General features: G+C 34.6%; 1 protein-coding gene across 5 annotated transcripts in view; it reads left to right on the top strand.

The window, feature by feature from the left end:
* WWOX (WW domain containing oxidoreductase) overlaps nucleotides 1-23,040 on the top strand; it is a 506,706-nt gene that overhangs the window by 90,448 nt on the left and 393,218 nt on the right. For all 5 annotated transcript variants that reach the window (XM_035336413.1, XM_035336412.1, XM_035336414.1 and 2 more), the window contains exon 6: nucleotides 17,611-17,699. In XM_035336413.1, coding sequence (XP_035192304.1) covers nucleotides 17,611-17,699 — 89 coding nt within the window. The remainder of the gene's footprint in view (nucleotides 1-17,610; nucleotides 17,700-23,040) is intronic.

The raw sequence follows: 23,040 nt of genomic DNA on the forward strand, positions 1-23,040 counted from the left end.
AGATTTTAGTCTGAACTACAAATGAACCATTAAAGGTACAGTGTACTCATTCAGAAAAACATTTCCTCCTTATCACCACAGTGGTTGAAAAGCATAACAAGAATATTTTTTAAAGGTCAGCTCTAAATTTTCTTTTCTTTTCTTTTTTTTCTACACCTTATTAAGGGTGACATTCATGAAGGCTGATGCTGTGAGGATTTTAACATTATTTTGAGGCTTGGATGATTCTGGTTAGATTCTTTCTCTGATCTGCCATATAACCTTGAGAAATTATTTTGTGAGTTGGCTTTTGTCCTCACCCTAACATGCTTTAAAATGCAGGAATCTGTTCAGTATTACTGCTTACAGAATGGCTTGGCTGCAGATGGGTCATTTCAGAGCAAAGCCTTTTCACTGCGTGAATGCCACTGTCCATTTTTACCAGGACACAACAAGGAGGTGATAACATAGAAACACAGGTCCTTTAAAGGTTTGTAAGCAAATAAAATGCAACACTATGGGAAAAAAAGAGTACTTGAGTACCATCTAAAACCTGGACCTAGCAGGTCAGGCTGGATGTCAGTCTAGAAAGAGGTGCCAGTTTCTGCAGCTGACAATCCATGGCAGTTTGCCACACATATCAGTAAGTTTTCACGCCCTTTGTGAGTTCAACGGAATTCACGTGCTTGTGAAGAAATGCTGCAGAAAGAGCTTGGCCTTACTATTTGGGACTAGTTCTGTTCAAAATATTTTGGTGCCTAAATTCTGGGCTTGACTGACTAGGCACTTAATTTCAAAATGTAAATCCTCAACATCTTTCGTTAAACTCTGGAGGAACCTAAAATTCTTAAGCACAATTTTTTGCAAAGAAACTTCCACAGTAATTTACATGTTTGGTTTTGGCCATCTTTAGAATTGATTTAATCCTAATATTGCTGAATATGTAAACTTTTCTGAACTGCATGTGCTTTGTTTATCTGAGCCTTACTTGGTGAATGCTCTTAGGTATTACATAGTGGATGGAGATGCTCATGAAATTTTGCCAGGAGATAATGTGGTTGTTTTTAATCATAATGGTTCACAGGAGGTCTTTGTCTCTTTTTTCATGCTTAAGAGTATTTGATTTAGCGCCCTCCATTTTACAGGGGTGAATGTTCTGGGCAGAAAGTAATTGCATTTGAGGGAACCTTCTCCCTTTTCTTTTACCTAAGATATCAGAGTAAGAGCTGAAGGATTATGTTTGGAATCAGGGAGGTTGAGGGTTTTGCTTTTTGTTTTATGCAAGAAGTATGAAAGTCTACAGCTCTAGTAGCTTATCAAAGGGGGGGGGGGGTGGGGTGGAAAGGAAACCCTGTTTCTTGTGTCCATCTTTTCACTTGCCCAAGTGAGTGTGTGCAAGTACCATAGTTTGAGGCTGTACTTTTGGTGAGGGCCATGGATACAGAAGAAACACGCTTACTTAAATCAGCGGCCTTAAACATTTAAATGAATTTTGCATGGGAAAGGTAGCTAAAAGGCTTGGTGGAACAGTCTTAACACATGGTGTTTGGAGAGCTGGGCTTGGCATCTGATCAACTGACTACAGCAACTAACGTTCCTGGGTTTTCTGGCTTGTCTGGTCTTCTGTCAAATTTAAGGGCATTTGCCCAGTTTTTAGTTCTATATCACTGCACTTTTCAAACACAGTGAGGTACACTGTCCAAAGGACAGGAGGAGAAATTGTGTAATTAGTTTGTTTCACTAGGCTGAACAGAAGACTCAGCCAGGTGTGGAGGAGATTGGGTGGTATTTATGAATGAATGTCATTAATTTGACAGGATGATGAATTAACATTTGTAGCGTTGGAGCACGAGTTTGAGCAGTTTCATGTGCTCTGGTCAGTGCAGGGTTCGGCATTTTGTAGCACCTTTGAAACAGCATCAAGTGGCTTGGAAACAAAGGTCAGCAAACTGAAACAGAAAAATGATCTGCTAAAAGTGATTCAATTCCCGCTTTTGGCTGTCATCCTTCTGCTGCTCATGACAAAATGACATTTCTGGTTGGATATTAAACCTTAGAAGTATGTACTTATTTACACCAAGTGATTTAACTTCTTAAATGCAACATTTTTTTCTAAAGGAAAGATGAAGTTTTCAATACGCTTTGGTTCCTGTCAGTTACAGTGGGAGCACAGTAATAAACCTTTAAAGAGTTTACTGGGGGCAGATATGCTTATCTGCTTGTCTTTAAAAGTGCAAATAGGTACTTGCTTAAATTTGCTAATGTGCTGGATTGAAATAGGGAAATTAGGAACCAGACCTGTAATTGTACCATGTACTTTTACAGTGCTGGCAGGTACTCAATGGAACTTTATTTTTAAGTGTATAGCCATCATATTCTTTAGGAAGAAGCCAAGAAAGTTTAAACTTAGCACCTTTAGAAAAATTCTCATGCAGCTTTTTATGCAGTTTTGAGAAATATCTCAGGTTTTTTGTCTTATCTGTTTAAAGTGATTTTTTTTTTTCTTTTTGTTTGGAGAGGTCCAATGCCATAGCGTGAGGTGTTTTAAAACTGAATTGAAACCAAATGCTTGCAGGTGCTAAAAGGCATCTAAATGGTTGGCTTACATTTGCTTATTGCATCTACTTCATTGATGTTTTTCTTTTTTTTTCATTGCTGGATAATTTCACTTATTAAATAATCCATGCATTTAGTTGATGATAGGAATGCCGGTTTTGTCTTTTTCTTAACAAAATTCAATACTTTTGGAGGTTTTTTTCTTTAACTTGTCTCTATCCTCCTAAAATTGCCTACTTAATCAAAGTCTTATAAATGTAAACCTTCTGTGTCTTATGTTGGCACATCTTTTTCAGAAGGGCCTAAGAGAATTAGTGAGTCATGCCTGGAAGTGCTGTGTTGTACCTCGTGCAATTCACTGTGTTCTTGAACTGATCAAATTTGCCGTCTAGATTAGAGAAGACAGAATAAAGTAAAAGAAAAAAGACTCTCAAAAACTGTGCTGAATGGTTCCATGGGAAGGGAGAAAAGGCCTATTTTCACGTAACTTTGTCAGTCAGGTAGTTAGAAATTGGCAATAGTCATGGGCATTTGAAGCTACAGTACACGATAATCTGACTCCAAGCTATTGTGTATCACTGTCAGGTCTGGAAACTATTTTGACAGTACATGATGGTTATGAAATTTTTACCTGAAATAATATAGGGACAACAAGATTTTGTAAACTACTTAGCATAGCCTGTGGAGCACTGCATAGGAACCATGGGTTTCCTGTGAAAAATTGCATAGTTCTGACTGCTTCTAATGTCACATTGCATTATAAGATCATAGTTATAAAAGTATAAAACTAGCTTCACTGACAATTAACTTTCATTTTTAATTTCCACTGAATTTGTCTTTGTAATTTCACTGAGTCTTTGTAACTGATGTTCTTTGATAATTGCATTATTTAAGATGCTATTAATATAAACACCTTTGAAAAGGAAACCTCTATAACTTTTTTGGAAGTTTACATTTCTTTTACAGTAAAGATTGGAAGCTGTTCTAGATTTCCTTGGCAAGTTTGTTTATTTGTGCATGTCTTCAAAAGTTGTAAGATGAATGAGTTTATACAATCAGAAGATTAAAAAAATATTACAAGCCTCTCATTTGTGATTTCATGTTTTCTTCTTCAGTCTGGTAGGAGAAACCACAGAATTGCCCTGGGAATCAGGGCAATGGATCAGTACTTATGTCTAAATGGAACTCGGTGTATTTTGGCAGGACTGTATTCAAGCTGTTTATATGCGTATCTGTTACGGGTTATTGACTTAAATTTATAGCTATGCAAAATATGGTGTTTGTAAATTATCTCAAAACTATATTTTGACTGTATGTACTGTTCACCAGCTATGTCATTAACTGCAAGTAGCATGACTCAAAACAAGCAGGTCTATAGAATGAAACTGTTGGTGCCGGAGTCCCATCGTCCTACTTATTTTAAGGATGTTAATCTGAACTATTTATGAAACTGGTGTGATAAATTGCCTGCATTTGATACAAAATTTTGTCAGGAACTTTGCTATGTGTATTCTTTTCTCCTTTATTATCCCCAGAAACAATTTGAAATGACTGAAAAGCAGCCATGGTAAGTGAGAAAACCATTCCTGAAAAGCTGGTTATTTTTCCTCTCCCCTTTGTCCTTTTCTATATGTATTATTTTGCCACAGTTTAATCTGAAAGCTGGAATAGTTTCTTCTCTAAGCAAGAATATGTATTTTATTATAAAGAAGATAACTCTTTATATCATGCAAGTCAGAACATGAATTTCATGTAGTTGAAGAACAACTTTTCCATCTACTAAGCACCAAATTCAACTAATTTTAAATATCAACTCAAAATATATTGGGTAACTTTTGGTGGTTTAGGACTTTCCTTTTTGACTTTCCTGACTTGAGTTCATATTATTGTATGTCAATGGCCCAAGAAGGTCTAACCAAGATCATTCCAATGTTGTATAGTGCACTGTACTGAGTTGTAAGATACAGCCTCGGCATCAAAGAACGTAACATTTAGGCTGGTAAAGAAGTAATATGGATAAATAATCCTTAGACTGGCTGAAGCCCAAACGAGTAGTAAGACTGGAGAAAGAGACCTGTGGTTTTGTCTAGGCCTTGATCTAATTGATCATCCTACTCTCAGATGCATGAAGTCCACCTGCACTGCTGGAGACATGAGGAAACCTTACTACAAAAAGTAACAGCAAAACAAATCTGAAAATCCTCTTTTATTTCTCTTATAGATTTTGACACTTAAAAACTCTGAAAAATATGTGTATGTATGGAAATATGTTATTTATATTCCATCAGAGAGTAACAGTAATTCCAATATAATGGCAAAAACCTATTTATTGCTCAGGATCATGCATTTTCTTCATTTTGTGATATATTGTATGGATTTTTGGTGTAACTACACTTTTTGATCTTATTGAATATAATTTATGTGTTGTCTTACAGAAAATTTGTTTCACAATTCATTAATTATTTACTATTACTTGACCTTACAGTACATAAAAAACCCTATCCCATAACTGTAATTTCAATTCTCTCTAGTGTGAAATCAATCACATTCCACATCTTTTATATTATTTAAAATGTGAATGATGAAATTTTCTTGTTAATTTTTCCAGAGTTACTGGGAACTTTGAAACTTTAGCGTGTAGGAAATAAGCAGGGTGACCCTGCAGACCTGGGCAAACTACTGATTATATTGCAAATGGCACAAAAATGTTTGGGATGAAAGAGCTATCCATTTTTGTGAGTGGCTGAAGCTCAAGAAAGTCTGGTGCTGTTAAAAAACAACAACATGCTGTTAAAAATCTGCACCATAGGATTTTTTTTTTTTCTTTTGTGTATGAGTAATATATAGATTACTACATTAATTAGTACTTCCTCCCTGTCTCTACAACCTGATACTGAAATAGGTTATGCTAATGATACAAGTTAGACTAGTCTGGATTTTAAAGCTGGTGGGAACTCTGTCAATTGTATAACTGGATAGTTCACTTCTAATACTTGTGTTCGCTGTACTACATGGCTAAGGTGATATATATCATGTTTATATTTGCAGTTCAGAAACAATTTATGAATGTAATAGGCAGTAGTCCACAGTAAACAGGAAAATCATGAAAATCATTTTAGTGATACTGAGCTACAATTTCAGATTACTTTGAGAGTTATTTTTAAAAATACATGAGTAGAGAAAAGAAAAAGAGAAAACAGTAGTGCACTTGAGATTTGGAGGGTATATATACTTTTTTTTTTTTTTTTTTTTTTTTTTTTTTTTCTGAAAAGCCACAATGGAAGTATTATCACAAAGCATAGAAATATGTTTATGGAACAAATTACATTAGTACCTCATCCTGCACAAACACAGAAAAGATTTTGTCTTTCTCAAAAAATCCTCTTATTATTGTTTAATTCCTTTTCTTCCTTTTGCCTACATCTATGCGTGTGTATACATATATATAATTGCTCTATAGGACAGTTTATCAACAAAATATTGTTTTTCCTCCATTATTGTTTTGGTAGTTACATGTCAAAATTGTATGTTTTAAACCATAATCATATTGCAATATATAGTACTCTACACAATCTTCCAACTACATTAATATATAATTGTATTAAGCAAAGGCTATTCCAGCCGTTCGTATATGAAGATCAGATATAATTAACAGTATTTAATTTTACTTAAATGACAAAGATGATGATTATTATTTGTTTTAATGTAGATTTTCCTGATGCACAGGCATAGCTAGGAAAAATTGTGAGTATATGTAATATACAAGGAAATACAGTTTACTTTCTTGAAACAGACAGTACAGTGTATAAACGGTGTTTGGAAAAAATAGTAAAATGAAAAGTATAATGCTATTTTCCTAAGCCACATTTGCTAAATGCAGATTTTGCAAGGTCAGCAGTTATCACAGAGTTGAGTAGAAATGGCTTCAGTGGCTTTAACTTTACCAGTGCCCTTGATGAGGTGCAGAGTTGTCAGTATTCTCGTAAAATTCCTCAGTGATGGCTTCTTCTGTTCTCTTTATTTCCTTAAGTGAACATCTGTCTAATTGTTCACCTCCATTGCTTTAGTGCTTTCCTCATGCTTTCTCTGTTTCCAGACAATAAACTTTATTTTCTTCATAAGAATTCAGTCTACGCAAGGGTATTAGGCAGCTTGTTTGCACCTTTTAATTTCTGGAAGTTTTCCAGGAGGGCTTTTTGCTGTAGTTCCAATGGGTTCATCAGTGAATCATGTAACATAATGCAGCATTGTGTTTGGGTTTTTATCCATTACCTTCTGTTTATAAACATCTGCTTGGAAATTTTCTTTTTGATTTTTTTTTTAATATGTTTTACATTTTTGCATGTGGCATATGGGTAAGATATACAGTTACTGCTATTTTTTCAGGTGTTCAGGTAGGTACAGCCAGTATTTACCTTAAAATTTGGGAAAAGCCTAAGCTATCGGCTAAAAAGGCAAAAAAATAAGGTAGAATATATGCCAATTATTTAGCTATGTGACAATATCTGTTAAATTAAAAATAATTTAATAATTGAATGACTACATTTAGGAGTGTCATTAGCTCCTGTGGTTGCAGAACTGCAGAAGGGATCTAAAAGTCTTTCTGTCCAGTAGAGAGACTGTTACTCACAGACTTATCGTGCTGCTTCTCTTCATGTTCAGTTCTTTGTGTTTCAGTTTTGCTTCTTTTCTGAAAGGGAAAGAAGGGAAAGGGAGTAGGCTTTTTCCCCCCTTGCTTCCCCCACCCTCTATTCTATAAAACATGTGTGTCATTTTATATCAGTCTTGCATGCTTATTCAGGAAGATTTTTAAAGTTAAAATTAGTATATATATATATATATTAATGCTTTTCTTGCTGCTTTACTTGCTGTAGTGGCAGCACTTCCTTGTTTTGTATGTACACCTATTGTAAGAATATAATTCTAAGGTATAGTGTCCATCTGTGTAACTACATTATTCACTGGCAATCTTTATTTCAGAAATTATCTAAGAAAAGTAAGTATAATAGTAGGTGAGCATTCACACTCCCACTGCTGCATGATACAGTTTTTCTGGAGTCTTTTTGTTATCTATAGATCAAAACTTTATCCAAAGAAATCACGTTTGGTAAAAGAAAATCTCAGATTTTGAGGATGAGAGTACTAAAAAATGAAACAGTTTATTTTGGACTTCATCCACATTTATGCTAAAGCTGTTTTTAACTTTCTTAATTATTAGGACAATGTGACATGGCCTTATGATCCCTTCAGTCTGTGTCTGAACCCAATCAGCTTTTTGCATCTGTAAAATACATGGTCTGGACTTTGATCAGGGATTTTTAGGCATCCCTAGAATTACATCAGGTTTTAAATGATGTGTTTGTTTTTTTATCTACATTGTTGATGACAAATAGAACAAAATGACTCCTGAAACGGGCCACATTTCCACAGAAATTTCATTCCAGTCTTTGTATTTATTTTGTTCTTGTTTTCTTTGTCACATAATTTTTATTTCTTTAGGAAGAAAGTACAGAAAATATCCTCTATTTGTCATCGGAAATCAGGTAGCATGATGCCAGGTTTCCATATTCTAGTACTGTTCAAATATGCCTGATATTTTCTTGTACATGCAGAAAGACTTAATATTATTTCATCAAAGACTATATTGTCTGTATTGAGTGTATATTAAGAACCTGGTCCTGCCAACCCTTATTTCTACAAGAAATCTTTACTAATGTGATTCCATCCTTTTATTTCACTTTCTAAAATTACATGCATAGCAATGTGACCTGAAATGATATCATTTTGTGTGTATCTCTTAGGTAGGGGATGGGAACAGTTGTGGAAACAAAAGAAAGAACTTTTATATACATTTACTTCTTTGAGGACACTGTCCTGTAAAATAGATTTTTATTTTTATCCACAATAAATATATTATATTGTTTAAAGCTAGGAGTTTATAAGCCATGAACTGTAAATTAAAATATCGTAAGAAGCTATTTACTCATTTTGTTTCATTTCCTTGTTTGTCTGATGTATTAATTTCTACTAATGTTTAAGCATCCTGAAATTATTCATGATTAAAGAAGTAATGTCTTTTAAAAACATGCATATGTGTGTTTTCCCAATATTAGGAGTGTGTGTATGTGTGGAAACTGTACCTTGAATCTATTGGCAAGCCTTGATGTAGTTCATAATAGCTGCAATGCATTTTTAAACCTGCAGACGTCACTATTCTGCCAATTAATTGTGCTGCACTAAATGTTCATAGAGCACTATGACCACGGTTAAAATATATGTTGCCTCCATCTAGCAATTATAGCACTTTGTTTTTAATCTGAAACAATTTCATCAGATTTATTTTAATATTGTTACTTCATTTTCAGCATTCCACTACAGGAAATACTAAGCTTTCCTTTTAACTTGTATAAGCCATGTCCTAAGCCTGTCTTTAATTATTAGTTATTGTTGTTTCAATACAGATTTATGAACTATTTATTTTGTGTCATATAACATACCATTTTTAAGCAACATTTTTCAATCTGAACATAGCTTCCAGGAGGGCAAGCTGCCCAGAACATCAGTGATCTCACAGTTATTACTTTGTGTCATATATAATCTTGTTTTTTCCTGCAACAAATAAATCTTTGGGCCTCCCTGCAAAAAACATTTGTGGTTACAGTATAATAAAAATAAACCGTTTGTCGTGACTGCAGCTGACATTTATCAGCCTATTTGTGGGTGCTCTTTCTCTCTCTGTATAATATGGAACATAATTTGTCACTTTGTAAATACATTCCAGCCTAAATCCCTGCCAGCATCTGTTAGTGTTTGAAGGATTAATGCACTGCACAGTGCATGTCTGCACTTTCAGGCAACAACATAGCTTATGATTATGGATCATGAGAGAACAGGGGAAAAGGGTTCATTTTGTATTTACTTAAACATTGTTGCCCTTTTGACCATCGTGCTTTTCTTGTCTTGCCTGGCATCTGTAGGAAGGATGCTAACATTTTCTGTATGTGCAAAGTCTTGATGTGAAATCCTGCTGTGAGTTTTATATGTCAGCTTATGTGTAGCAGTACATATAAGACAATGCATCTTTAATGTTGTGGATGATTAACAACAATAATACAGTCTTGCAACAGTGGTGTTACTGCTGTAATCTGTTTCAGAAATACTTGTTCTTTCTCCAACTTCTGTCATTTCCGAAAAATCCATTGCCACCTCTATAGCATATTTCTCAGCAATCCATTGGTTTATTTAATCTTAAGACTTCAAATTGAGCAAGTTTTTAGAAGAAAACAAAGTGTGTACTTTCTAAATTATCTCAGTGCTGTTTGCCTTGTTGCTGCTTTTGACAATGTGTTCTGCAATCACTTCAAATCTTTCAGAATGAAAAGAATTGAAAGCATTTGAATAGGAGGCTCTCCACAGTCCAGATCCTGTTACATGTTCCCAGGCTCCCTCTATTATTCTGTAAACAAGAAGATATGTTTATTAGAATAGTAAACCATACACATGTAATATATTGCCAAGATTATTTGAGATTCCCCAAGATAAGTTCAAATGAGCTTTACAGGAATGAGGTTTGGAGATGGAAAGAAATGATTGACATCTAGGGAAAGGAAAAAATCCAGCTATAAGTAGGCTTCCAAGGAAATACCATCAGTTCATGTACATTAAGAGCTAGACAAATTCCTGCTGCCAAAACTTATGGTAGATATTTTTTTAAATGCATGTAATTTCTTGTTATTGAAGCAGATGTGTACTGCGTGTAATGAAACCATGTGCATCCAAGAAAAATCAGGGACATTTGGAGCCTGTAAATTGAAGTATTCCAAAATTATAGTCTAGTAATTTCTGTATATCTTTTTTTTTTTTTTTCTGTATTTTTAAGGAATAAGTAATTTTTAAAATTTCTTTGGAAACTGACTTTTCTTACTCTTTTTAAGTATGATTTAAGATTGTTGTGTTGTAGTTTATTTCTCTGAACATATTAATTTCAAAAGAAAATGCATTTTTTTCCCCCTTTATAGTTGTCTTCAGAAGATATAAAAGGCCAAATTTCCAGAGATATTGATCTAAGAGTTAGCTAATGTACAGATTGTGAAATAATATAATATTGCTCATAGTACTGGTATTTATTGCTGAAGAGAAGAAAATATATTAACACCTGATAAAAATTGAGTGGCCACATAGAAATAGATAAGTGTGTTTTGTATTTCTTTTTATATGTAGACATTTACATAGAAATAAATACACAGTTTAGAAATATTGGAGATTTAAAATGACTGCATGACTAAGAAAGCACTTCCATGTCCAACTCAAATATACAAACTGTACCTAGAGACTTCACATAGTTGTATTTATGACATAGATTTGAAATTATAAGTAAATTAAGTATTTGGAAGAAGGAAAAATAATTCTGTGAATAGTGCTTTCTTTAAATGGGAGGACCAATTGCTGGGTTGGCATAAGGCATTGTCAAAAACTAGAACTCTTTATCAGGTCTTCTTTATTATTATTTCATGTCTTCAGAATTTAAATTTGCTCATTTGTTGTCTGAGTTTTTAATTTCTTGCCAGTTGAAGATGCAGGCTTCTCTGTTGCTGTTATAACCAAATTGAGCTTAATAGTTAAATCTCTTATTTAGAAGTTTGTTCTACACTATCACAGTTTCAGCTTTAAGATGTGCATTTGTAATACAATCACACTTCAGCTTGATGGCTTCAGGTTTTTCTGAAGAGGCCTCCTACTGCTTTAAGTTGCAGAAGATGCTAAAAACATAAATATTTCTCTGCCAAACATCCATATATGTTCTGCAGAAGGGGTGGAGAAAAGGGAAATAATCATAATGAGCTATTCTTCATGGTAAAATGTAGGTCTGAGGATGATCAGTAATCCTAACAATGTGTAGACTAATTTTGACCCATTTGATCTCCAGAGACGTGCTATTCATTTGAGTTGGATGAAGGCAACCACTGCTGGAATTGTATTTTTGTGGAGGACATGAAGATCTTGTTACTTACACAGGAACAACCAGGCTTTATGAAATCATTATTTTGAGAAGGTTAATTTGCAGCATGGAAGTGTGTTCAACAGGACTGAGCAAGATGAGTACTAGAATAATTTGAACCAGCAAATTATAACTAAAATATAGGTAAAACAAAAACATTGGGAAATAGTGAAACCAAGTATTACATTTTTTTTTTTTTTTTTTTTTTTTTTCCGAAAGAAAGAAACAGAATCCTTATAATCTCTGATTGTAACGAAGAATCACAGTCAATCCCAGTTGTTTCTTTGTAGATCACATGTATTGGTTAATAAAATAATATTTAGGTATTTTTTATCAATAACTTCTCTTGCATAAAGTTAGTGAAAATTTGAAATTCTTATATAGAAAGTTCTGATACATGGATGTAAAGAAAAACTAGAAAAATTAGTGTAAAACTGTTCAACCACGATCTCTTCTAATGGACTTTAAGGTATCTCAAATGTAGCATAACAATGTATTATTAAAGCATCTAGTATGTGGATTTGGTTACTCGTGAGGCAGTTAAGATTCACTTGCCCACTCAGTTCCATGAGAAGTAGATGTATAGCATTCAAAGCCCACAACAATAAGAAGCTGGCATTACATAAATACCATTTTGCATGAAGTACCAAATGTTGAATACATTAGGGACAATAATATTTACAGTCCTAATCCTGAGTGAAAGCCTTTTTCCCTATTATGTACCTCCATAAATAGTGCATGGTACTGGCTATTGACTGTCATAAGCTGTGTGTCAAATTGTCATACATGCATCTGAAACATCCTCTACTTCGACCTCAGCATGGAAATATAGTTTTATTTGAGCATTGCTTGTCATATGCTGAGTTTTGGTAATTTGTTCATTTTACCTATTTTAAGTTAAATCCACAGTCTTTTCATCTTTTTTGATGCCAAATTCTTTTTTTTTTTTTTCTGAATATTTTCTATTTCTCACATTGCTTAATATAATTATTTGCACACCACGTCATCAAGATTTTTTTTTAAATCAAAGGAAACTTTTAAAACCAATTTATTATGTTTTCAGTCCTTCAAAGTCAGATATTTTAGTTGTTGTGACGTGTATTCAGTTTTGAGTTAAGGGCTTTTAAATGCCAGATATATACATGATACCTTTTGAGAGAAAAATTAGGCAGTAAATTATCTAGTGTCCACTACGTTACATTTTAAGTAGCCCCTCACAAAATGACTTGTACTTACATGAGATACAGGGGCTACAGCATATTTATTAAGACTCTTCAACTCTCTATGAAACTGGAGCAGTCAGAAGTAATGGTGTCTGCTGAAAGATTCTTTATCATATGAATTTACTTTTAGTCATCTATTATTTATTTCAGCTATTTTATATGCCATTATAATAAATATTATGACAGAGAAAGCTTTTATGCCTCAACTTATTGTACTGCTCTTCACTTCCTTGCAATCCTTCAGGAAAATGTAGCTGTGCTTTACCTATATTTAACGTAAATCATCACTTACATTTGAATGAAAAATTCACTATGAAAAAGGGCTCCTTCTTCAATACCAAGACACAAATGCACAATCATGTTTACTGCCAAACTACTCTACCATGCAGTGTTCATTTTTAAACAGTTTTTAAGCTGTAAAGTGAATACATTGCATATAGTGAAATTGCTTGCTTTCTGGATGTTTTCACTTTCTTGTTAGTTTCTGCCTCAATAAGCATTTTCCTAGCATGAGTGCAAAATATAACCAATTGCACTTAAGCATTTTTAATATTTTTACTTCAACAGGGAGCACCTTGCATACAAAACTAAACAGACTGCTGGTGTTATTTCTGTTGAGAGCAACGAAACTTATCTGAAAATATTGATAAAATGCTTTTAGAACTGGGCATAAAACCATCAAATACAAGATACATTTTTTTTCTTTGCATTTTTCAAAATGCTATTCTGTTGTTAGAAGAGAACTTGTTAGGAGCTAGAGAATAATACGCCTTTGGCTCTTTCTTCAAAGACAGGATGTTGGTGCCTAGACGTTGTTAGCCTCCAACTGCTCTTTGGGCTTCATGAAATGCAAATACTCCCCCTCCCAACCGCACTGTTTCAGTTGGTTCCAGTTGTCATTGTTTTCGCCAGGCTCAGCAGACCGCGTAAGCTCTACCCTCTTGTGTGCATTCTCCTTTCGGCCAGTTTGCAAAGATGGTCCGAGTTAGGTTGAGAAAGTTGTTCTGGCTGTGGCTGGAACAGTTGTCCTGGGGGATCTGCAGCCAGGGCACCAGCTCGTTTTGCACTGGCTCGTGATAGGCACCATATGGGAATGCTGCTGTGATTTAGAAGTGAGCTCTCTAAATTCTTGTACACCTGTTCTGTTATTTAGTTTCACCTTCAATAATGTAATTGAAAATAAAGTAGCAGAGGGAGCATTAATATCTTTATTCAACTTAATTTAAAAAAAATCTGGAGTATTCTGCCTTTGTGTGTTGAATATTATGAAGTCAGTTTTAAGCTTAACCGTCTTTTGTATTTGGGAAAGTGAGAAGTCCCATTTAAGATTTCTTAACATAAAATGAGACATAATTCAGTACCAAAAGTACGCAAAGTGAAATGGTGAGAGACATCAACGTAATAAAATTATGACATGTTAGATCGGGATTTGCAGTATACCATTAGCAATTGGTTCTGACTGGGTTACAGTTACAGTTATCATGCCTTTTAGAATTTTATTATTATTATTTTTTAATACAAATTTTATATATTTATTTATTTATTTTTAATACCACAATCTGTGCTTACAAGGCATAGAGGAAACACATTGCAAGAAAGGTAATAATGAGTTACTTTTAAAAACAAACAAAACCCAATTGTTTGTATGTGTCACTGATTGGAATTATTCTTACACTATTAGGAATGTAGCTTGCAAGTATGCTGCTTTTTAAATTTATTTATTTTTATTTTTTAATTGCAACAGAAGTAAGGGAGTAGAAAAATTTGGAGTGAAAACGGGTTGGTGCTAAAGGCTTAGCATTTGACGTTCTCAAGCTACAGAAGGAACTGATGGTCTCTGTGGAGTGAGAAGTGCTTGAATCTCAGTTTGCCAGGAAGAGTTTGAAACAGAAAAGTTGGGGAGCTTGCCAAAGCCCACAGTTCCTTCCCCAGTTACTGTTTCGAGAAAATGCTCAGCTTGGCTTTTCGCATGCCTTCATAAACTTGGGTGGCACGTTCTGCTGTGAGTGCTTTGGATGTCACGTGCTCCATTTTCTCCTATGAGGGAAACGGAGCAACTGTGTGTCTCCTGTGTGGAGTACACACCTTGTGCACATATGAAGCTGTCAGTGTCAGCCTTGTTAAAAAAGCAAAAGCAAGGAGAATATGGAAAAAATATTTTGTCATTTGCTTCTGCTACCTCTTCAATAGAAAAAAATATGAAAACTATCGCTCTTTGTGCCCCCCTTTTTAATTTTTCTCAGATCATTTTCAGTGGTTTCTTGAATTTCTTAATAAGTATTTTCTTTTATATTTTTCTGCAACTGTATGTGTAACAAAACTAAAAGGATAAAAAAGGGCGAGTAGTGTTAAATTGTTTGAAATAAACTATTTTACTGGCTGAAGAAAATGGAGCATGAATTGAAAAGATGGCCTCATTTCATGGTTGGAACTTGTACCAAAAAAACCACAATAATTATAATTTGCATTTGCTATTTAACAGTTAACCATTTATCACTTTCAGTAATTTATGATTTTTGAAGTTTCTGATCTTTACATCTTCAATATATTTATCCACAAACCCAGGCCAATATTAGCCTGTTTAATTTCTATTTCTGAAAGTGTTTTAGAGTAATCACATTTTTTTTTTTTTTCTCTTGGACTTGAATTGCACAGACACTTCTTTTGCATTCTTGGAATCAGTAGCAGACACCTAAAATCTGACACCAAGAGGAAAAGCAATACCTTGTGGACTTGAATCTGCGTCCCCAAGAAGACAGTAACTAACAGCTTGTGTTATAGTCTGCTGAACTACTTGACAATTATTTTTATTTTTTTGATCCCCCTTATGTCTCTGTATTTATAGCGTTCTTGTCCTTTTCCCTTTGGGAGAAGCAGGAGAATGCTGCTGAAAAATCTGAGGAAAGCAGAAGCGAAATAAACTCAACTATGCACACTCTTCCCTATGAAGTAAGCAGCTTTGATCCGCAAAGCTGAAGAGTTGTTATGCAGCTCTATTGCGTAACGCAAGGCAGCATCGACTTTCGCAAGTCTCTGACTATCAAACAGAAGAAAACATTTACCGGGTGGGGCAAAATGAATCCCAGAACTCGAATGATGTGTGTCTTGTGAGGGTGAAAAGACTCTTCATAGGGATGTTGTGTTTAACATTTTCAGATTCCATCAATTGATACTTCCTGAAGCTGTCAAAATTTTGGCTTTATTTATTTCTGCTGTATTAAGTCTGGCTGGACTGGGACAAAAGGAATTTGACTGACATTCTATTTAAACCCAACCTGCAAGGTAACTGTAGCAGGCAGAATGGGTTCTAGTGAAATAAATAAATAAATAAAAAATGCAGTGAGAAAAGCACCAGATGCAATGAAACAGAGATTGGATGAATTGCTTGAACTTGGGAGATAATGGGAGTGCTATTCTTGGCTACCTCTTGTGCTGATACGCATACCTCTTCTTTTCTCTTCCTCCAGAAATGCCCATTGTATTACTTTGTAATCACAGTAGATCTCATTGCACCATGCTGCAAAATCTACTATTGCCTCTCCACTCAAGTGCTGCCTTTGGTTACATAGGACCATTGTATCTGCTCGTCTTTTTCTTACTCTTTCTTCTAGCAGTGCTAATAACCAGTCTAGATGATGATGTATAGTTATATGTAGCAGTATGTATGTATATACGTATGCACAGTTATAAGTAGCAAGTTGGAACAGCATGAAACCTCCCTCTTATTTTCTCCTGAATGAGCTATGTAGATTGGACTGAAGATTGGCAAGTCTAGGTTTGGAGGGAGTACAGGGCTCTTGCCAGCTTCCTTTAGGTGGCAGAGTTTGTGCAGTGCTGAGCAGCACTGATCCTAAAATTGAGGGCAAGCACAAATGCACGTGTACACCATTCCTAAGGGGATCTATGCGACATGTATGTCATGGCAGAGGACGTCTTAAAGTGGTGTTTGTGGAAGAACTAAAGATTGCTGGGCATTGCAGTGCAGAGACACAATGCATTCATATAACCAAATCAAGTGACAGCAATTTCAAAACTGTGGCTTGGAAGAGCCGTAGTCCACTTGATCCTGGCTGATCAGTGGTTGCAATGGAAATAGACTTTTGATTCATTTTGTTCTGAGCTTGGGAGTGTAAGCATTTCAAAAGGTATGTGGGCAGGAATCTTGAGGTAGAAAATATGAAGAAGTGGTGTTTTGGTTGGTGCCTGAGGTGAGCACCTTGAGGTTAACCTGTCATTTTGCGGCATTGTGCATCCTCCTCTAGATGAAAAGTTGGTTTAATATCATAAAATATCTTTAGAAAATCTACCCTGGTAAACTCCTACTGTATGAAAAACTATGTAGGCTTGTAAGTTGATTTCTACACTTATTTTATGGTGTCTTTTTTATTACCTGCTGTGAATAACAGATTGTTTTGGGTTAATATGTGTAAGTTTGAATTTAGCTATTTTTTATAGAGTATTTACTGAATATTCTTCTGTTGGCATAATATTTTAAAAATGCTTGCATTAAGAATAATGCTTACTGTACCTTTTATTTCATGACTTACATAGGAGTTTCACCAGCTAAATGGAAGGAAAATGATACCATATTAACCTCAAAACTACCTTGTGTCAATTTATTGTATTATTTAAAGCTATGCACTATATGGTGTATATTTTTAGCAGAACCACAACAATAAAATGCTATTTTTGGCACTGAATATTGTACTCATCCATTCTTTTTGATGATTTGTATTCACTTTGGGGTTGAACAAGAGAATCAGACATGTTTCATAACACGGGTACTATAATATGATACTGTGAACTAAACAAGCTGTTATTTATCTTTTATTTATTTATTTTCTCTTCTTCCAGCATAAAGCCAAGGTAGAAGCAATGACCTTAGATCTTGCTTCTCTTCACAGTGTTCAGCAATTTGCTGAAGCATTCAAATCCAAGAATGTGTAAGTACTCAGAAAATTTTATTTATTAATTTCTTGTTATTTCAGTTTGTTTATGATCTGAGCAAAATTGGCAGCATTCACCATAGCTGGTCTGATCAGAAACTACAGTAGATGAATGAGGCTATTTGTTTTCATCTTAAAAATATATATATATAATAATTACAGTTCTCTGACTATTCAAAGTGTAGCCCCAGCTTAAGCTTAAAGGGGGCATTGATACCCCTATGGTTATTGAGGAGGGCCAAAGGTGAACTGTATTAAAGCTTAGGTCACTTTTATCAGTTTTGCTGTGGTTTGCAAGAGTTCAGAGACTTGTCTTGCTTTCTTGTCTAGCCTCCTATCTCTCTCTTTTTAAAAAAGTTTTTAAAAAAACATAGCCCTTTCAGCCAAAACTTAGCAATAGACCAATTTATATTGAGATAATCAAATTAACTTCCAAATGGTTGGTTTAATTTAGCTTGACAGAACAGCCATCTTTAAATTGAAGAAATGATTTGAAATTTCTAAGTATCAGCTCTTGACAATAAATTCCACACATGGTGCTTTTATCCAGTTTGTCCAAATGATTGTTGTGACTATTCAAACTTAGCTTTTTTTTTCCGCAAATATTTTTGTAACACATTACTGTACCTCTGAGGAGCATATGGCCTCTTGGAAAGCTTTGAAAATATATTGTCTGTGGGGAAAATATATATATATATATATATATATATGATTATTTTTTTTCACTCTTTAAATACTGCCAAAGCTAAATCTCACTTGGATAGACAGATGACATTTTAGTACTTACCTGTCTTTCAGATTCAAAGAATTGTCAAAACGGAGTTCTAACACAAGATTCTTTATTACCAAAATCCTTTGTAACAAAGTTTTCTTACCATACAGCATCTTCACATATTCAAATTTTCTTGAAATAGAAAGACAGACCCTTGCAGTATTATGCTTTGATACCAACTCAGTTTCATAATGTAAGAACAGTAATTGTTCTAATTTAGAACAGAAAGATTAGAAAGAAATTTAATTTAATTCCTTCATGTTTTTAATATGCTACATTTATTTAAAAACAGGATATGGTACAGTGAAAAGTTAAAACTACCTTTTTTTCAAATGTAGCTCCTGATTTGTATGTTGCCAGTCGTACCATATGGTCATCCTATGTAGTCCATTTGATATGCATGTTATAAATCCTTAGATGTGAACTTCTGTTTTACTTCTGTTAGCATATATTGTTTTACCACTGTTTAGCTATATTGCCAGTGATGGACAGATTTTACCAATGTTTCACTCTCATTTTATTTTGAAAAAAATTAGTAATAGAAAACAGCCTCTGTCTGGCCTTTAGATATTTCTGTCTTGCATCTGTGCGTAGACGTGTGTGTGTCTGGCAGAACTACTCTAAGCATTACAGGAAAATCTAAGGTCTGCATCTAGGGTCTGTGAAACTTGTGGGGTTTTGACAAAAATGAATTTCCAGCTATATTTTGTTTAAACTCTGAGGCTGGATGGAAACCAGACCCCACACACTGCCTGTGGCTGTAGGTCTTTTATCTGATGCAGATACAGAAGAGTTACCTTACAATCATCTGCACTGGCAGGAGAATGGACTGGAAGACCTACTACGTTTTTCTGGCTCTGATTTTTTGTGATTTAACTATGTCTGGATATGGTCAGAAAAGCAATTATATAGCAATAGCATCTTATTACTGCAATGCCAGCCCTATGTGTTTTCCAGCCCTAATGTGCACTAACTACTTTTGTCTCTTTGTTTGTTTGTTTTGCAGTCGTGTCCAGAGGCTTTTGTCAGATCAGTGATTCCTTTGCATTAGTAGCTTTTTGAACAATTGAAAGAAATCTTACAGGCTTCAGTGACAGGCTGAGTCTTGTTCTTTGTGCTTTGGCAAGTCCATAAGTTGGTAGCTTAACTTTCATAAGGCTTTGTTACCTCTGCTTTCATGTACCTGTACGAGAGGACACACTGTCATATGTTTACAGTTCATACATAGTAGCTGTAAGTCTTAATAATGAACACAGTAGATAGTGATGAGTATAAAGCCTTCTCACAACATCTCTTACAAATTCTTTAATAATAAAGCAGTAGGAAAAAAGCAAATAACATATATATATATATTTGTGAACAAAGCTATCGTTTGAGTTCTGAGTTTTATAGATCTTGTTTTCTTGGGCAAAACTACAGTAATTTGTTAAGTGTGAAGGAGAAATTGTATATGAACACACACACACTCATGCTTTTCAATAAACGTGTGCATTTTTATTTCTCCAAACACACTGTGGAGAGGGCTTTACTATTCAGTGGTGAACATCTTAAACCTCTGGGAGCAGCCAGTTTTCTTGTCTGCTTAATTTCTCTATTCTACCATTGCTTTCTGAGACAATGGTATTCTACAGAAACTGTTGGTCTTGGTGGCACCTGACCCAATAGATGAAACTTTATAAAATAGAGAAACTTTATAAAATATAAAATCTACTGATTTGCTTGTCTTGTGAGATTCTGCTCTTCTGAAACACTTTATGGCCTGGATACTACAACTTGTCAGCACATAAATGGATATTCTCATAGCTGTATCACAGCTTTGGAGCAGGTTCTTCCCTGACTGATAGCAATTGGAAGACAGTCTTAAAGGACTGTGTTTAACTGATCTTCTCCTGAATGAGAAAGCTAAAACTGAACTACTTCAGAAGTATAGCTAAATTTCATCCACTTAAAAGATGAAAACCAATTGCAGCTGGTGAAGGGTTTCATGGGGGAAGAGGAAAAAATTGTTAAGAGAGTAAATTGGGTAAAAAAAATGCCTTCTTGAATGTGTTTGAGAATCTGAGAGATTCTGGAAACTACCTGAAGAATGAAGAAATTTCAGCCTTTGTTCAGCAGGATTTTAACAGGGGCTGGTTTCATAGAGAAAACAAATGATGCAACAGAGGGAGATCTAAGAAAAACATAAATAATAAACAGGAGGAAAAACTTGCTCTGGAAACAAACATTTAATACAAATTAGAGTAGAACTTAAGAGCTAAGAAGGCATTCTTATTTAAAGGTAAAAATCAGATGATTCATCTTCAAGTTTTTATGCCTTGTAGATATTTGATAGGAACCTTTTATTCCTTTTTGGATTTGTTAGGTGTTGCAGCCTTGTCCATGGATAAAAATTGGGCTCAGAGTATATAAACACTGGTAAATTATGCTATATTCCTATAAATATACTCTAGAAAATCCTCACAGAAAAAGTCGTTCTTTTATTTCCATTATCTACACTCTTGAGTTGATACAGCTGTTTCTTTTTGAGACTTTTTTTTTAATCTATGTAGGCTCAAATGAAGCTTTGGGATAGAAGGTTTTTATAGATCATCCTAGATCCTACAGTTTCAGGATCACAGCATAATATAAGCTTACCTTACCTACAGAACGGTGCTCTCCAGTTTTTTTTTCTCTCTCAGTTAAAAAAATGCTGTGGGCAGAATAAGTTGAGTGTAGAAATTGCAGTTGAATCTCCCAAAGTCTTCTGACAGAATAAAACAATATTGCTAGTCTACCTCTTAGATCATTATGGGACTGTAGCACAACCTGAACATGATGTGACTAATACATGAAATACTAGTCTTACCTGATAAAAGATAGGGCCAAAGGGTTCAAAGAACACATTCTGTATTGAAAGCCAATTCATTATAGTGTGGTAATAGCAACTAATTTTAGGCTCTCTTGCAGTTTTGAAATGCAATGCTGTAATTTCTGTGATTTTTACTGTGATTTCTGGCACTCTTCTAGTATCCCTGGCTTGTTGTCTGGAGATACATTCCCCAGTGGGAATTTCTGTCAGGAGCAGATGACTTCCACCTTCCTTGTGAACATAGTGCTAGGGTTCAGGTGAGAACAGGAAAAAGGCCTCAGTGCACCTAATGGCTAACTTTGTTCAAGGTTTTTTTTTTTTTTTTTTTTTTTTTTTATCTCTATTTAGTCTTTCCTTTCTGCTATTTTCCAGCTCAGGCAGTTGATTGAATGTCTCTGTTACGGAAAATCAAATGATCTGTTTATAATAACGTTCTGGGCTAAGATGGATTTGGCATTAGCTGCGTTTTGTGCAGTTGGATGAGGCAGACAACCCAATCTTTCATATTAAGCTTTTGGAACTAAAAAACATCGAGTTGAATCTCCTCTTCATTGAGTGGGCACAATGTGAGGAATTATGGTTGGTATTAATCCCACTTTATAGACAAAATTACTGCCCTCCTGTGCTTTTACGCAATGTAGCATTTAAATCTAGCCAGCATCTTTGATAGTTCACAGTCCGTAGGGTTTGGTATTGGTGCAGGAGTGTGGATTTGTGGATGTGATGCTGTGGTACCTATTTCCCAGCCATCATGTATTTGACTAAAATCTCCATGCTTTAATTGGGAAGGAGGGCTAATATTTCAGTTCCAAAATTTCAAAAATAGGTATTGACCTGTTGCCAGTCATGAAGCACAGTGCTTGCCTGATCCTCAGTGTAAGAACACTGACATAAGCAGAACAGTTAGTAGGTAGAACTGAGCAGTAAAGTTACACATGAAATTTTTATGTGCCTCTTTAGTTATGAGTGGTGCATAGTGCCACTTGGTTTGAATTAAGGTAATCTTCAGCCAAACCAATTTAATGTTCTCAATGTTTGAGGAGGAAAAAATGAGAGAAATTATCCTGAAAAAACTTGAATTACTCTAAAGATATAAAATAGTGTTTGCCAAAATCTACTACTGAGAATTTTCTGAATTGGTAGCAGCAATTCACAATTATGACTTCTGTATGTAGATTTTCACTGCAGTTATTTCCTTTTTTTTTTTTTTTTTTTTTTTTTTTGGTAAGAATTGGCATATGCTTACAGTTTATTCACTTATGCTGTGTGTAGAAATACAGAAAAGACAGCAGTTATGAATTATGAGTCTCTGTTTGGAACCTTAGTCTCTTATTATTTCCCTAACCAGACCCAAAATGGAGAGGGCCAGATTTTCAGCTGGCCTCCTTTACTGAGGCCTCAGACTCCATGAGTACATTCATTTTTCATGCTGCAAGCAGAAGTGTTGTGAAACCTTGTGGGTGCAATTAAGATTTCAGAGCCTGCTAAAAATGCACTCTAGAATACTCTTCTTCTGGATTTTCCTATATTGTAACTGACATATTGCATGCTTGTTATTATTATATTTTAATTCTAATTTAATCACAATTAAATCATAGACATGATAAATTCTATTTGCACATATTCCATATGGAATCTGTTCAGCAAGTTATTGCATAGATAACAAAGGATCCTGAAAAACGGAATATATGATTTAAATGAATTACTAGTGATATCAT

The sequence above is a fragment of the Oxyura jamaicensis genome, chromosome 11 (genome assembly GCF_011077185.1).
Source record: "Oxyura jamaicensis isolate SHBP4307 breed ruddy duck chromosome 11, BPBGC_Ojam_1.0, whole genome shotgun sequence".
Lineage (NCBI taxonomy): Eukaryota > Metazoa > Chordata > Aves > Anseriformes > Anatidae > Oxyura > Oxyura jamaicensis.